This window comes from Eucyclogobius newberryi, unplaced genomic scaffold (assembly GCF_026437365.1).
Source record: "Eucyclogobius newberryi isolate DKJ021-1_F unplaced genomic scaffold, fEucNew1.0.hap1 SCAF_11, whole genome shotgun sequence".
Classification (NCBI taxonomy): domain Eukaryota; kingdom Metazoa; phylum Chordata; class Actinopteri; order Gobiiformes; family Gobiidae; genus Eucyclogobius; species Eucyclogobius newberryi.
Genome location: NW_027315735.1, coordinates 30,753,234 through 30,769,596, shown reverse-complemented (window position 1 = coordinate 30,769,596; position 16,363 = coordinate 30,753,234). Strand labels below are relative to the sequence as shown.

The window sequence follows — 16,363 nt, the reverse complement described above, 5'->3', positions numbered from 1 at the left end:
CGAGGAAATATGATAAAAAATTTGCTGAAAAAAATCGTCCATACCACCTTTAACCTAAAATAAAACACAAATAATAAAAAAAAATTAACGGGCCTGAGCACCATTTTGCCGTCTTTATCATAAGTAAAAATGTAATTAAATTGGCGATTTAATTACATTTTGGACATCTTCTGTTGGTCGTAGAGACGTAAGCTCTGACTACTTGCAGGTGTCGCCAATGGTGACGTCTGTACTGTAAACACCAGCTCGTTCAAACACATCAAACGGGACAACATGGATGCTATAAAATATGATTTATTACCACCACAAAAAAAGTACATTGTGTATAGAGCGTAATAAAAATAAGCTGTCGTTGCATAGTCTTTAATCTTCTCTTCAAAAGTGCGTCTCGGTGGTCAAAGCCGTGAAGACGCGGCTCCGGGGAAGATGAGACATGGAGGCTTAATGAAACGGACACTGCCCAATCAGATGATCCCAGCGGGGAAACAAAAGGAGCTCGATCAGTTCCCAGTGCGACATAATCCAATCATATTCAATGTTCAATCCACAAAACTCGCTCAGTACTCGCTCCGTTTGGCTGCGAGTGGTGACGTCAAACAAAATAACAAAAAAAATAAGTGTGTTCTATTAATCTATTACAATAAGAAACACACACACACAAAAAATATATATATATATATATAGTCTATTCATCTTGTGCTTTTTCACCAGTTAAATTATACGCAAAGGTTTTACATTTTGCAGAAGAAAGAATACGTGACTTATTGCCGACGGTATACAATGTTTGGAGAAGCAGACGGGAGTGATTACAGCAGAAGGTAAATTATAATGAGGATATTTTACATCGACATAAGCAGACGGGAGTGATTTACAACTGGCAAAGATGAAGAAAAGAAAGTGCGGGATTTTACGTCGATTTTAGCGTTTGACGCGGTTTTCATTTCATCACATTTTGAGCCAACATCTGGTCAAATGATGTATAATAATGATGTCATTAAATCGATTGCATGTTTTCCCTGTGTGTGCTTGCATGTTTTCCCTGTGTGTGCTTTTACGGTTTCTTATGTGACCCAGTGTTTCCCATTACTGGAGGAGACTAACCCCTCCATCCAACGGGGACTAAACCAAGGACTAAACCAAGGACTAAACCAAGGAGTAAACCAAGGACTGAGCCAAGGATTAAACCAAGGACTGAACCAAGGACTAAACCAAGGACTAAACCAAGGACTAAACCAGGGACTAAACCAAGGACTAAACCAGGGACTAAACCAGGGACTAAACCAAGGACTAAACCAAGGACTGAGCCAAGGATTAAACCAAGGACTGAACCAAGGACTAAACCAAGGACTAAACCAAGGACTAAACCAGGGACTAAACCAGGGACTAAACCACAGACTGAACCAAGGACTGAACCAAGGACTAAACCACAGACTGAACCAAGGATTGAACCAAGGACTGAACCAAGGACTGAACCAAGGACTAAACCAAGGACTAAACCAAGGACTGAACCAAGGACTGAACCACAGACTGAACCAAGGACTGAACCAAGGACTAAACCACAGACTGAACCAAGGACTGAACCAAGGACTAAACCAAGGACTAAACCAAGGACTGAACCAAGGACTGAACCAAGGACTGAACCAAGGACTGAACCAAGGACTAAACCAAACCTGTGGGGCTCAAACTGGGCCCAGATCCTCCCCCTGGTCTAAAAACAACCAGGACAAAACATTAACGTCACACTTTGTTGCCTTTGTATTGTCATAAATATGTAAAAGTACTAAACGGATTTCAATTAAAGCCTAAAGATGAAATAAAAGCAATCATCTAATCTACAGAAATTGCACACATAATTCAACAAAATCACCCTCTACTAACTTTCCATGACCTACATTTAACAGTTAACTTTGATCACTTTTGTGTTGCACATTAAAAACAAGCTTGTAATTGTCGCCCACAGTTATAAATATAAACCGTGCACCGCTTTGCCTCTGTCGCCGCTCCCGTTTGCCTCTCCAAATTTGTTACGCGCAAATATCTGCGGGAAATAAATAAACGAAAGAACCACATGTACAAAATATGACTCTATTTCACACAACAAATATATATAGTGTTCACCGCCTAATCTTATAGTAATAGTATTAACATGATATTTATTAAGAATTATTCAGGCTTAACCACTTAATTAATCCCCTAAACCTTATTTCCTAACCTTAACCTCCTAATTACGTAGTCATTAAGCCCGAACCATTCTTAATAAACCATTTGTTCATCATGAATTAAGTGTTTGTTCATGTTTTATTGGACGATCTTTATCCCAAGGCTCCATATTCCTCCATTTCTTGGCAAATCGGAGCTTATGGTAACGGCAGACTGTGAGCGCTTCTGTTGTATCGGGCCCCTGTGTCGAACATGTGACCCGGCTGCCCTCCTCATGACTCGGAGACGAGCGCGGATTCACTGACGGGGCCGTTCCACACTCCCGTGACTAAAGGCCGATTGCACGCACCAAAGCAGATGCAGCGCCGCAAGAGTCGAGCGATAAGCCAGGCGTTGTGTGCGGTTCTGGCTCTGGGTTCAGTCATTGTTTAGGCTCAGTTTTAATGTGGTGTTCAAGCAAGTGTAAGGTGCGTGGTCGCCTCTCCACGGATCTGACGTGTACCTTTGCTTGGTGGTGATGCAAAACCTTTGCCGTGCAGAGCAATAACACTTCCACTGAGACACACTTTTCCTTCTACTGGAAAAGTTGGACAGTGCATATGTATTTACAAAAATGTGTGTGAAACTTTATGTGATTTTTATATTTTTTAAAGCGCTTTTTGAAGATTTGACCGACCAGAATAATGGCAATGACCTGACTCTTGAATGTATTAACACAATTTCCCCGTGTGTGGACAATAAAGGATTATCTTATCTCATCTTATCTTATTAAATGATTGTACTGTGGTTATGACAAATGAGAACATAAAGATCAGCTTGGAATATAAACATTCGAATATATATTACACATTTAACCCCAGTTTTTTAGCACTGCATTAATAAAGGGCTTATTTTGATGAAGCAAAATGAGTAAACAATAATAATACTTCAAAAGACAAAAATAGCAAAAATAAATCATGTGGTGTTGACTGGTGTTGGTTTCAATCTGTCAGACTTTCATGTTCAAACAAACGTGATTAGAAATGAGTTTTCATCCAAGATAAAACCAGGATATTTCACATGTGGTTTCAGTGGTTTCAATGCACAGTGGGACGTTTTGGCGCCAACCTCAAAAATACCCAAAGCTAATGAATGAAACTACTATAAACCTATTAATTTTGTCTGTTGTTCTTGATCATATTAAGTGCTTTTATTTTATCAGGTAAACTTAGCAAAACCGCAACTTCGATTTTAATGAACGCGATTAATCTTCTTAAATGTCTGTCTCATGAGCTATCGCCGCTAATCAGTGCTAAGTTACTGTATTTAAATGATGGCACGTATTCATTATAGATATGCCACTTGTAATAACAACACAACGCACAAATCCACGAGTGGCTTCAATCCATGGCTTTCAGACTATGAGCAATTCACAAATATAAACGGTATAAAAGAAAATATAACACTTTATTCTGGGTACACGTATTGACAATGCTAGCTGCTCGTGAGTAGTTGATTTGACGTGAATTAGTATTTATTTGTCTTTTGTTTATGTCTTATTCTGCATAACCTTCTGCTAACATCTACTAGCACTTTTGTTCACTGACAGTGACAATAAAACCTTTCTGATTCTTAATAAATCCGTTATTACTGCTGATTTGTACTGATTGGAAGTGTACTATGCAGGAATTAGGAGTGTATTTATAGGGAAATTTCTATTTTAGAAGCAGAATCAATCAGGCCCAAATAAATATGAATTAATATCAAACGTTCACAAAAAAGCAGCTAATTAGATGTCGATAAGTGTACCCTCAAATAAAGTGTTACGCAAATATTATATCTTTTAAATGGGCAAAAATCCTCAAAATATCACTTATAAACAGGAAGCCGAACCCCCTGAACAGCCAAAACAATACGACCACTGAGCAGTCGACGTATACATTGTACTTAAAGGCGCACTGCGTAGCTTTCTGGTATACGGTCTGCCACCAGCCCGTCTCCATGGAAGTGCTATTGCTTTGGAATGTTCCGCAGTTTGAGGGAAGCATTTCATTTCAATGTAGAAGAGTTGCTCTATCGCCCGCTGCTCGACAACTGCAAGAGCAAACGCCGGGTTCAGAATGTGCCAAATACCAATATCCGAGAAAGCTAACGATGGCTACGGGCTAAATGCAGCCGCAGCGCTAGCGCCACCTGCTGTATTTGAACATCTGCAACACAATCTGTTTTACTTTTCAGAGGTAACGACGAGTAACGACTTCAAGACTCATTTATGACTCGGCTTGAATTAGTTGAGCATAAAATACACATAATTTGTCAGAAAAACTTATTAAAAGCGGGAAAAACTTGTGTTTCCCATTGAATCAACTGTGTTTTCACCCACACCTGACAACGCCCATTAACATGACGCATTGCTGACTATAACTATTCAATTTATGGAGAAGCGACCTGCGTACAATAAGTACAATTTTCAAGGTTTTTTTACGCAGTGACCCTTTTCCAATTGACCTTATTCAGCCCCGCACTCTTTTGTCTTTTTTGCCACAGATCGGCGCTTCTGTTGTGATCGCACGTCCGATCGAGGGAAAAAGTCCTGCAGTTAAAATATGCTATAAAGTAGACTGATCTGTGTAAAATGTCCAATGTTCACGTGACCAACAAGTCAACAATGCACAGATTCCCTGGGCCTGAAAACAACATTTTAGTCTGAGTAAAACTTATTTTCCTTCGCGGTCGGCAGCCCTGTGTTCACTAATACAACAGGAAGAAGGGTTACATCGTACGGCGGCGCACAGACGGGCTTCTGGGATAAGCATAAACGGGAGAACGGCTCGATAAGTTGGTCAGAACATCTCCAAAACTGCAGCTCGCGTGGAGCGTTCTCAGTTTGCGGTCCAATCCAGCAGATGAGAAACGGCAGCTTTAAGCGGTGAAGGATTCATGATGCTGCTTCTTAAAAACATTGAAGAATCCACACAGTTTGTGATCGTGTGCTAATGTGGCTGATGATGTTGCTCGAATGATTTACAACGTCCGCTTGGAACTGTGGAGTCCTTCGCTCTGTTCCTCGGAGTCCGGTGTAATATTGCGTATAGTTCCACCTACAGTTCCTCCACTTTGGGTCGATGCGCTCGTTTGCACCACCCAGAACACGTGGCTTTCTCTTATAGGCGAAAGTCAGTCCGGTGTGTTTATGAAGAGGAGGAGTACTTTTGGGAGCTGGAGCGAGAACTGGACCGATCGAGTCCATTTCCGTGACACGAGCCTCTCCAACTGTGGACGGAGCCTCGTTTGTCCAGAGGAGACGTTCTGTAGCACCAGCAGCACAGGCAAGACTGGAACAGAAACGCACAGCTTAAATTAGACGGGCGGAGTCCAGTTGTGGATTTGCTGTTGTATTCGTTTATCTATTTACACGTAGTAACTCAGGTCTTGTGATGTTCTAAATGGACTGTATTGTGAGCGTCGACGGCCGGAGCTGCCAAAAATAACTGTGATGTGACGTGGGGAAATAAACGATCTGAGAAACGCATGGTCCGTTTGGGTCAAAGCGAACGCGGCGAATTATGACGGAAAAGAAAAACAAACGACGGAGAAATAGTGCTTTTTTGTTTTGTCTGCAGAAACGCTGTGAAGCTGAGGTGAAAGAAGTTGCATGTTTAGTTCTGAAAAGGAGGCGCAAATGCTACAGCCGCGATTGGAACGTCCCAAAATTGGATGCACGTCTGATGCTCTGTATGAAAGCAGGACACGTATTGCAGTTATATTCATGTAATATTCATGGGTTTCAAGGCAAATTAATCCTCCCTGACTTTGAAGGATTTTGTGAGAGCCTTTCCCCGTTCAAAAGCCATGTTTTGATTTGGAATTGCACCATTGCTATGACGATGTAGGACCGTCGCCATGACAAATCCTTCAAGTCGAAATGGAATCCTTCAGTCTGAAACCCATAAATAGGCGTAGCAACATATGGTGCTGTTGGTGACGTGAAGGATGAGTCAAAGATAGCAAATGAAAGTAAAAAAAAAGCTGCTACGATCACGATTTCATTTAAATGACATAAAAGTTACAGTCTTTTAGATACAAATGATGCGACTCGGATCAACATAAGAACACAGACCCACATTGTATTGGGATGATTTGTTTCAAACGGTTTTAGAGGTTATCTTTTAATTGTGAGCGCGGATAACCCCAGACGACCTCTTATCATTCGAGCATTGTCTTTTCATAAATATCTCCCCGCTCCCAGGCAAGTCCGCCACCTCTGTCATACCTGGAAGCAGTTTTTAAACTTCTGACTGACAAAGTACAGGGCGATGGGGTTAATGCAGGAGTTCAGGGACGCCATGTTGATCCCGATGTAATCCATCACCAACAGGAAACTGCCAAAGGAAAAAAAAACGAGATGAAAACAACAGGATTTCACCGCATTGTCGGCGCTTTGTCGTGTGGGCGCCGCGTACCTGAGCAGTTCACAGCGGTTCGGGTCATTTTCGTTGTAGATTGTCTTCTTCAAAATGCGGCTGAGGTGAAGGGGCAGCCAGCACAGGGCGAAGATAAGCACCAGGCAGAACACCGTCTTGGCCACTTCCCGTCGCTGTCGAGACAAAAATAGGTCGTAAATCAAACCGCGCGTGACGCCATCGGGAGGTTAAAAGGTCGCGGTCGCTCTGTGAGGGCACCTGCTTCATGTGGTCGTTGAGGGCAATGCGCATCCCCTTCTTTCGACTGAGCATCTCGCAGGTCATGAGCGTGTAGAAGATGAAGGTGCAAGCCAACGGGAAGCAGAAGTAGAAGCCGAACAGCCACCAGTCCTTCACGTTCTGGTAAAACTGTGGGAGACGATAGACAAATGCCGTGAAAAATACATTCACAATAACCACAACCTAAGAAAATGGTGTAAATGAGTGGGAAGAGACGGAAAGACGTGTGCGTGAAGTGTTCCCGTACTCCCAAACCTGAGATACTAGTTTATCATATGTGTCTAATCGAGCTCGTCACATACCTATTGCACATCAAACGTATATATTTATATAGTAGCAAAAGCTTCAGTTGTAGTCATCTGGACTCAGTTAGAAAAAATAGACGTTTCGACTCTCATCCAAGAGTCATTGTCAATAAAAGAATTTAGGTCGAGAACTCCGATATTAATACTGTTCTGTGGTAAGACCCGCCCATTGGGAGGAGCCTTCCTGAAGTAGAAAGAGTTGTTTGTTTCAACAGAAACTCCCCCCTTGTATCTACCGAGCTAGCCTATTCAGAATCTTAATGGGCTATTAGAATCCTCTTTGTCTTTGTGAGACCCTGGCTCAACCACCCTGAGTACCTGATTAGCATCTAAATGTCCTGGTCCTGGTCCTCTTACCACAGAACAGTATTAATATCCGAGTTCTCGATCTAAATTCTTTTATTGACAATGACTCTTGGATGAGAGTCGAAACGTCTATTTTTTCTAACTGAGTCCAGATGACTACAACTGAAGCTTTTTCTACTATGGAACACGCCTGGACGAATGAGGGATTACACCGACATATATATTTATATGTTTATTTTATTGAAGAGACTCTTTGCACCGTAATTAGAGAGCGCATTCGTGGACATTTGAGTCTGCAAAGACCCTGTCGCTGCACCATCTGAAGGTTGAGTTTCAAGCGTGTGTTCTAACCGACTTGGAGCACATATTTAACAGAGAATAAGTGTATACTAGTGGCGTAAGTCTGGCCAAACAAGACAAAACCAGAGCGACCCGCGTTGTCGTCGTGTCAGATTGATAGTTTGGTGCGGCCTGGTGGTGTTTAAACGCTCGCTCGCTCTTTTTTTCTTCGAGGAGGGTTTATGGTCCTCCGCCAAATCTACGGAGAGCTTTGTGATCGGCCGCCGCGTGCGTCTGCGAGTTCCGCGTAGATGTGACGGCGGACTACGAACCAGCAACGACTTCTGTTCACGTCCGCGCATCGCCGAGACGCCAACGGTTAGTAGTTACGTTATGGCGAGTTCGGTTTTCAGGCTTTTTGTTGCCGTCCACGAGCCGGGTGGAAATGTACTAGTTCTGATTGTTTAAACTCCAAATGGATGTCACGGCGATGAGAGAAACGCTCCGAATCTCAAGGCTTATCATCATTTTGTTTATGATGCAGGTTTTTTCAAGCAACTAAATCATACAAAACACTTATTCTGGAGGTTAATCAACGTCTTTATCATCATTACTATGTTTTTTTATCTCATTATTTAACAGCTGTCATGTATTTTGATAAAGTAACGCGAGTGTTGGGTTGTTTTTTCCCTGGCAGATAGCGCAGCGCCGAAGAATCCAGTACAGCGGCGCATTGTGACGACGATACATGTCAAACATAAAAGTATCACGTACCACAACCGGGCTGTTTTCAGTTGGATTTCATGTCAGCAATAATGAGGTCTGACAAGCCAGAAATCCCCCCATGACTCCAGCTTTTGACACACTGGCTTATTTTTGTGTGATTTGCATTTATTTGACATTTGCGTATTTTGTCGCGGTTGTTAAGAGAGAACGGCTAAAACAGAAATGGAAGAAAAGCACGTTGTACTTTTAGTTTAGTCTGCAGGTGGATAATGCTTTTGATCAACAAATGTATCTCGGAGGACACGAGGCAGATGTGCAACGCGGCTCTCAGCGTGATAAAGGCTAACGTTTACGCCAAGAAATTACTCATGGACAAGTCAATTAGCGTTCGCGCTCTTGTGACTCCGCGAGGAATGCGGTAACGAGATGTTTGGACAAAACACTTCACACGTGAGTCAAGCCTCTAATCATGCAATTTGTCTTCAACTAAAGTCTTTGGCTGTGCTGTAATTATGAAAATTAAACTTGTGGAAATGGCGTCTGAGATTCTTTCCCAGGAGCAGTTTTGAAGAAATGTGTGAAAAAAACAAAAAAACGAGCTTGACCAAAACCATTTTTACCATTTTTAGCAAAGTTTCTAGCACATTTCTCTCAAAATAATATCACCGATTCAAAACTACATATTTGGGCAATTTGGGTAGCAGAAATGTTCTTCGGAAACCACATTTAGACAAGAAATTAAAGTGTATTTACTTTGAAACAAACAGTTTGCTTCTCAAATGCATTTGCTTATTTTAAGCTTATAATGTGTTGAAATATCAAATCAGTGAAATGTTCTACGTCACATAAACCTTTAAAGTGCATATGTTGGATTATATTTTTCCTTTAATTTACATTGAACATGTTTTGTTCAGGCCCAAGAAGATAATAAAAGTCCAGATTAAGGAGTGTTTTTCTTGTTTCAGGTTGTGTTGTCCTGCACACACCTTCATGAAGCTGGTGGTCTGCTCGGGGTGCAGCAGACACACCCTCAGCTTGGTGCCTCTGTAAGGAATTTCTAACATGTCAAAGGCCAGAGCTTCAGGGACGGCGAGGAGCACGGCCAAGAGCCAGATGGACGTCACCTCCACCGCCTTCCACAGCGGGATGCCCATGCCCTTCACGCGGCTCCACGACGTCACCGCGTGGTACCTGAGGTTCAGGGGTAGAGTCTCGTTAAGAAGGGCCCCGGTGTTAGACAGAGATCGTGAAAATAGATCACATTTTATTATTGTTAAGAGAGAGTCTCAGATGTTATGGCTTTAACTGGAATGTTCCACAGACGTGACAGCTCAGATCTGTGGTGACGGTGGTGTGGAACATTCAGGCAAAGCAATAGCATGTGGTGGATCTCCCAGAGAGGTTTCATAGTACAGCTTTAAATGAGGGATAATTGCATGTGCATCTGCAGAAACACATGCCATAACCCTTAAGTTGTTCTTAAGATTCCTGGAAGCAATTATTAGCTATTTTTTCGAACCTTGGAGGCAAAGTAAGACCATCTCCATGGAGACGAGCAGGTGGCAGATCCCCCAATAGAAAGGTTACAAGTCAAGTTTGTGAAGAAACAGGCCTCTTCACGGTGCATGTTTTTCAAGTTTTTCAGAACTATAAAAACACCTGTAATTAAGTCATAGTCTTTATTTAAAGGTGGAATGGACGATTTTTTTCAGCAAATTTTGTATCATATTTCCTCGTGGCGTGGATAAATCATTTGTCCTGCCACGTATCAATCATAAAACGCACCTATCGCTCACCTGCAGCCGCGTCAGGCTCGTCCCCACGTTTCCGCGGGCCTAAGCGCATGGATCTATCATAATATAGTTCCCTCAGTGTACGGGGCAAAATGAAGACGGAGAAAGACAGTTCGAGCTGACGCAGAAGTGGACAGAAATCTACGGGAGACGAGAGATGCGATGCGCTCCGTTGCGCTAATAAACAAACGCACGTGTGTGTTGTATCGGTCCACACGGGGGAGTGGCATGAGCACTTCCACCTGCGTTCTCAAATCGCTGAAAAATCGTCCATACCGCCTTTAAGTTAATTTTCTTTGCTTAAATCTTACACTATGGTGGGGCAATATTTGCTTACATTCTGTCACTTATGTAAGTGACGTTTGCCCTTCGAGACAAAGGCTTTTGTGCTTTTGGCCAAAAATAAATTGAAAATAAATGTAATTTTTTTCAGACTCAGTATTGAATAAGAGAAGTCGATCATCATTTTACATTTTGTTCATTGTAAACTTTAATATTGATCTAAAACGGCGTAATAATAGAAACAGTTCCATTGACTTCCTTTTTAAAACGGTGAGGCTGATAATACAGGAATGTGGGCGGGGATAGGTGGTAGGGGAAACAGGATTACTCAAACTTGCATGAATCAATCAAAATACAGCTTTGAGTGAACTAATGATGAGGAAACACTGTTTTGACAAGTTTAAAAGTTGAAGTTAATACTATGTCCCCTTTAAAAACTCCCAACAGTAGTTCTTGTGTATTTAAGGTATATTTTTGTAATAATCCTGAGTGATGTTACTCACCGGTCGATGCTGAGCGCACACAGGCTCAGGACGGTGATTCCCACTGATGCTTTCTGGATAAAAGGCATGAGTTTACAGATGTAAACCCCGAACGGCCAGTCCTCTGCCAGGAGCTGCAGGGAACAAACCGCATGAGGAATAACTCTGATGGACAGTAGTTCAGCTGACGTGACTCAGACAGGAGGGGAATGCTGCAGAACAATGACACCAACCAACTTATGTGTGACGTCAAGAATGTTTCAAAACTCATGAGTCGCATCCAGACTGAGCAAAATAATGTTTACGGCAAATAATATGTGACTACGGAATCGATTTAGACCTATTTTATTGAAAAGGTGTAAATAATGATTATAGCCCTGTATGCAGAAGAAACTAGTCAAAAGAACAGAAGTGTGAAATAAATAAGTTACTATATTTATTTGTTTTAGACATTGCAGAATGAAACTGCTCAACGAGAGACATTTTACACATTTAATCTCATTTTAGGGAAATTGTTATTATTTATTTATTATCAATTGTAATGTTTAAGTCTCTTTTTATTGTTTCATGCATCGTTTTTTTTTAATCAGCATGTCTGTATTTATTGTTATTTATGTATTGTCAAATTTATCTCCAACTGCAAAAAACAACTTCAACAGAACTGATTAACTCTGACTTTACTTAAAAGTGCACTACGTAACCTTTTAGATGCTCGTCTCCGTGGAGATGTCATTGCTTTTCCTGGAAAGTTCCACAGTTTGGCATGAAACACATTTATCTCGACAGTACACGGAGACTGACACGTTTAATGCTGTGCTGTGGAACATTCAAGGTAGAGCGATAGCATCTCCGTGGAGACAGACAGGCTGTAAAATGTAAAACTAGAGGAAGAAACAGGCTCACTTCTAGATACCCCCACAATGATCATAAACATGCTCCTTTTTTAGACATTAGACCGACATTTTCAACACAAAATCACACTTTCTTTATGTTACCATGACGTTTTCTACAGATAAAGCTTAAGATTGTTTTTAAACTGTTCAGAAAAGCTACAGTTTTGTCCTGTTTATATGTTTTATTCTAGTTTTTATGCATTTGATGACTACACCACATCACAGCAGTTCAATAACGTCTACCTCATCAGTTAAGCTCATACAAAACAATGATTATTCACTTAAATCTTCTTTTTGTGCCAGAACGCAGACGTCCCTCTTCACAGTGGCCATTAAAAACCTGTAAATCCAGTTTAAGCCTTTGTATCTGTCAGCTCAATCACACTGAGCGCTGGATCCCAGTCTGGAATGAATCAGGGCCAAAGCGCGGCTGGTATCAATCCACCTCAAGCTGTTTCCCATTGCCCTGAAATACTTGTGCTATCTGCACATTCATCATCCCGAGCGACGCACAAACATACAGACAACAACACAGAAAACACAAGGAGAAAGGTGAGGAATTCTTCTTTCAAAGTGAATCAGATTTGAACTGAAGACATATTTATTGCCTTTAGTAGAAAAATATTCAGTTGTATTCAGTTGGACTCTATTTTTTTTTTAGAAAAACAAATCCTTTCGACTCATCCAAGAGTCATTCTCAATCTGCGAATCGAGTCTGGAAACTCAGATATTTATCCTACTCTGTGTAGGCCCTGCCCACCGGGCGGGACCACCTGGATAAAGGGTGTTTACAGTTTCACTTCTACATCCTATTGTAACCTGACTTTGGCTCCCTCCTCACTGAGTACCTGATTAGCATCAGAATGTCCCGCGCCACAGCTTCGACACACTGTTATACACGACCGGTTGGTTGTATCTTAAACCTCCATTTCTGTTTAAAAAGGTATTCTCTTTTCTAACAAAAAATGCCTCCTTAACTAAAATAAACCCATTTTTCATCGTAGGAAATAGTTTAGTTAAGTTTTTGTAAGTTCTAGTGTACTCTTGAACGGTTTTAGTCCACAATCTGGGTTAAGTTTCATTTTAGTCCAAGTTATCCTGTTTTAATCCTCTGCATTGTAGGTTAAGAAGACCACGTTTAGATCACGTTTGCAGTTTAGTGAAGATGTAAACTAATGGTTGCTGCATGACGATAGTAAACAAACATCAAGTACAAGTACATGTTTGAACAGTTTGATGAGCAGCTTTGCCATCACTCAAACCGGCTGTTTTCTTGCTCCTTTGACGTTGAGTTTGGTTTGGAAAAGTCTCTCGGAAACAGGAAACCAAAAACATTGAGTAAAATGTCGGCACCCGACCGCATCAACACGGGTTTAATCAAGTGCAGTCGCTCGCTACGGCGGGAAATGACTTCTTTTAACTCAACTCGACTAACAAAAGACACTACACAGAAAGAGCACCACTTTATTGGAGCGTTTTGATAAGGTGTAAAATGAGAATTGTGGTTTTACACAGTGTGTGCAGTCGTCAAATGTGTTTTATGAAGCCAGTTCAAAGGAATGACACGGAAAAGTGCTATTTCCATTTCCATTTGCCTGTTAACTACACTTGGTTTTGACGTGTGAGACGCTCTGGTGCCAGCTTTTGACATTGTGATACGTCATAAGCAGTATTTAATATTTGCTGGAAGGATTGTGAATAGATAAAGATATAATGTGTGGCTGCTTTGTTACGGTTCATAACTTTTAATAACACATTTTACTGCGCTGTTCTGGACACTCAAACGCACCACATGGGACGTTACCGTGGCGCATTAATTGGGCAAAACCACAACAACACCCTTAGACTCAGGCGCCTGATTTGTCAGAACAGCTTTAGCGTGAAACGGGGAGCGAGAGGGGAGGGACATTTGGCGAGCGTTCAAAACCACAGCACCACCAGAAAGCACTAACAGTCGTTTTATCGTTTTAAGTTTTTATTATTTAAAAGCGTATTTTCCCACCTTTATCGAAGAGATTTCAATAGTTCTTCCACTGGTTCTGTTAAATAACGTTTAAAATGTGAAAATTTCAACTGTATGTTTTTGGAGAGAGAACAACTTTATAGTTTGAATAAATAACACTTTCATTCATTGTCTGTAATAATTATTATCTTTCCTGTTAGGGCCGTTTGATTGATCAATATTCAGTCCTTTCTAATTATCAATGATCATCTTGTGTCTTTGTAATCCAGAGGTTTTGTTGATCCTCTAAAATCATGTGGTTTTCTGTCATGACTTTGGAAGAAAATTTACTTTTTTTTAACATTCATAGTACATTTGCCCAGAAATCAGCACAATTATTTATTACAATTATTTGTCAAGATCACCACATTTGACACTTAAATTGTTCTACTTATTTTTATCGCTAAAGTACATTTTTCAACTGGTTCTTCAATACTTATATTATTATTAAATATTATGATATTTACGTGATAATTTTACTTTTACTTGAGTAATTTTTGCCCCTCTATCTGTGCTTTTGTCTAAAGTGCGTATGACACGTTTTTAAGATTTTTTACTAGGTGTACTTATAACTGTTGTACGTATAAATTATAGTTTTATACAAATCAAGGAGGTATTAGTGGAGAAAACGTTGAAAAATCTAAAGAAATTACAGGAAGTGACATAGCACCAGGGATACTCATTATTCTCTTCAAAGTGTATGCATAATTTAGACAAAAGAAACAACTTTTTTGACCCGCCAAACATCAATTCAACAGAATAAAAGTTCTTTAATAGGTTTTTGATTGTCAAATTAGATGTTTTTTTGCGCAGTGTTTGCTGGGTAATTTCCTAGTGCGATGTCTTCAATTACAAACAGGAAATGAAATTATAAACCTAAAAAATGAGCTATTCTGTGATAAAGATGTTTGTAATTTTTAAGCAAAATTCCGTACATATTTATCTTTACTGCGTTTTAGTTCAATGAGTCGTCCGACCTGTCGTGGAAAGTAACACGAGCACTTCTTCCACACCAGTACTTTATATAGTGTAATTGCTGTATATTCTGTATATGCCGTCGCGCTCTTACCTTGAACACGTTGATGGGAATGGCTATGATGATGTAGAGCAGATCTCCCAATGCCAGACTCCCGATCAGAACGTTGGGCCCGTTTCTCATGCACTTGTTCTTATAAATGATCCGGAGCAGCGTGGAGTTCCCGATGATCCCCACCACGAAGATCAGGCACGACACGATGGTGTTGACGTACTTGAAGGCGTTCTTGATCTCCGTGGGTTTGACGCACATGGGCGGGAAAGCGCCCCTCGGCCGGCCGGGCGGCGGCGGCGGGACCAGGGCCGTGCTGTTGGACGCCGTGTCGGACCCCGGCGCGCTCTGGGAGTCCCGGACGGTTCGGGCGCACTGGACCCCGACGGCGAGGACGCTCAGGAGGCAGAGCAGCGCGGCCGACCTCATCTCGGCTCAAAACGCACAGTCCAACGCGGGGGGGAAACGCCAGAAGAGCCGCTCGCACGCGGACGCCGTCATACAGCGGCGACGCACTCCGGACACGAACGCCTGAAACGACAAAGGAAACGAAATATGATCAGACACACAATCAGGATTTAGGGCTGTGGTCGACTAAAGACTTTCTCTGTGCTTCGTTTGGACTTAAAAGAGGCGACACGATGGCGAAATCTCTCAAAACGATGAAGTATGTCTATGATTTGACCACGTATCTGTCCCCAAAGTGCACTGACGAGACCACGAGATTACCCGAGATCACGGGTTGCAAATATTAATACAGAAAACTATAATTAAACAGTGAATTTATCTGTAAAAACGCTGTTGTGAATGTTAAAATCCCCCCAAATAATCGCTCGACAAATACAAACTTTAGTCGACTGATCAGACTCATACAACAAGCTTTTTATAACAAAAACAGGGGCATTATTGAATCAAATTGTCAAAAAAGAAGAAACAATTCCGGATTTTCCTCCATGATACATTTTATTCATAAATATTCCCTGTCTAAAAGTTTTAATTTGCCACATTAATTGATTGATAATTAATTTAAAATGTCTATAATGAGTAATAATCGACTGTAAATCGCTGTAACTGGCATTGCGCTTGACTTAGAGATCCACTGTGTAACTTTTCACGCTCGTCGCCACGGAGACGTTATTGTGACGCAGCATCCTGGCTGAGTTACAGGTCAGATCTGCGGAGAGACTAGTCCGTTCACAGTAAGAATGCATATTTTTCAAGCGGTTTTGGCAATACAAACACATGCGATTGAATAAATGCAATGTCAAGTTGACAAGTTTAAAGCCAAACGGTGGAACATCAACGCACTCATTTTACAGAGTTACGCCGTCTCAAGGACAAAAGAGTGTTATTTAACGTTCGATACAGACTAGACAGGCGAAAGTTGCATTTCCCGTTCGGTCAAGCCACGATTTAAGCCTCTTTC

The 16,363-nt window shown here is 41.3% G+C and overlaps 1 protein-coding gene across 2 annotated transcripts; it reads right to left on the bottom strand.

Moving 5' to 3' along the window:
- Positions 1-277: 277 nt before the first annotated feature.
- On the bottom strand, positions 278-15,460 carry LOC140354697 (endothelin receptor type B-like). Of its 2 annotated transcripts, XM_072439884.1 has the most exons (7): positions 14,980-15,456; positions 11,037-11,149; positions 9,445-9,649; positions 6,822-6,971; positions 6,603-6,736; positions 6,413-6,521; positions 278-5,474 (listed from the first exon to the last, which is right to left on the bottom strand). In XM_072439884.1, the coding sequence occupies exons 1-7, from the start codon at positions 15,364-15,366 to the stop codon at positions 5,331-5,333; spliced, it is 1,242 nt and encodes a 413-aa protein (XP_072295985.1). In that variant the 5' UTR covers positions 15,367-15,456; the 3' UTR covers positions 278-5,330. The 2 variants fall into 2 exon arrangements, with proteins under 2 accessions (XP_072295985.1, XP_072295984.1); XM_072439883.1 differs by having other exon boundaries at positions 6,413-6,736; positions 14,980-15,460.
- Between the last annotated feature and the right edge of the window lie 903 nt (positions 15,461-16,363).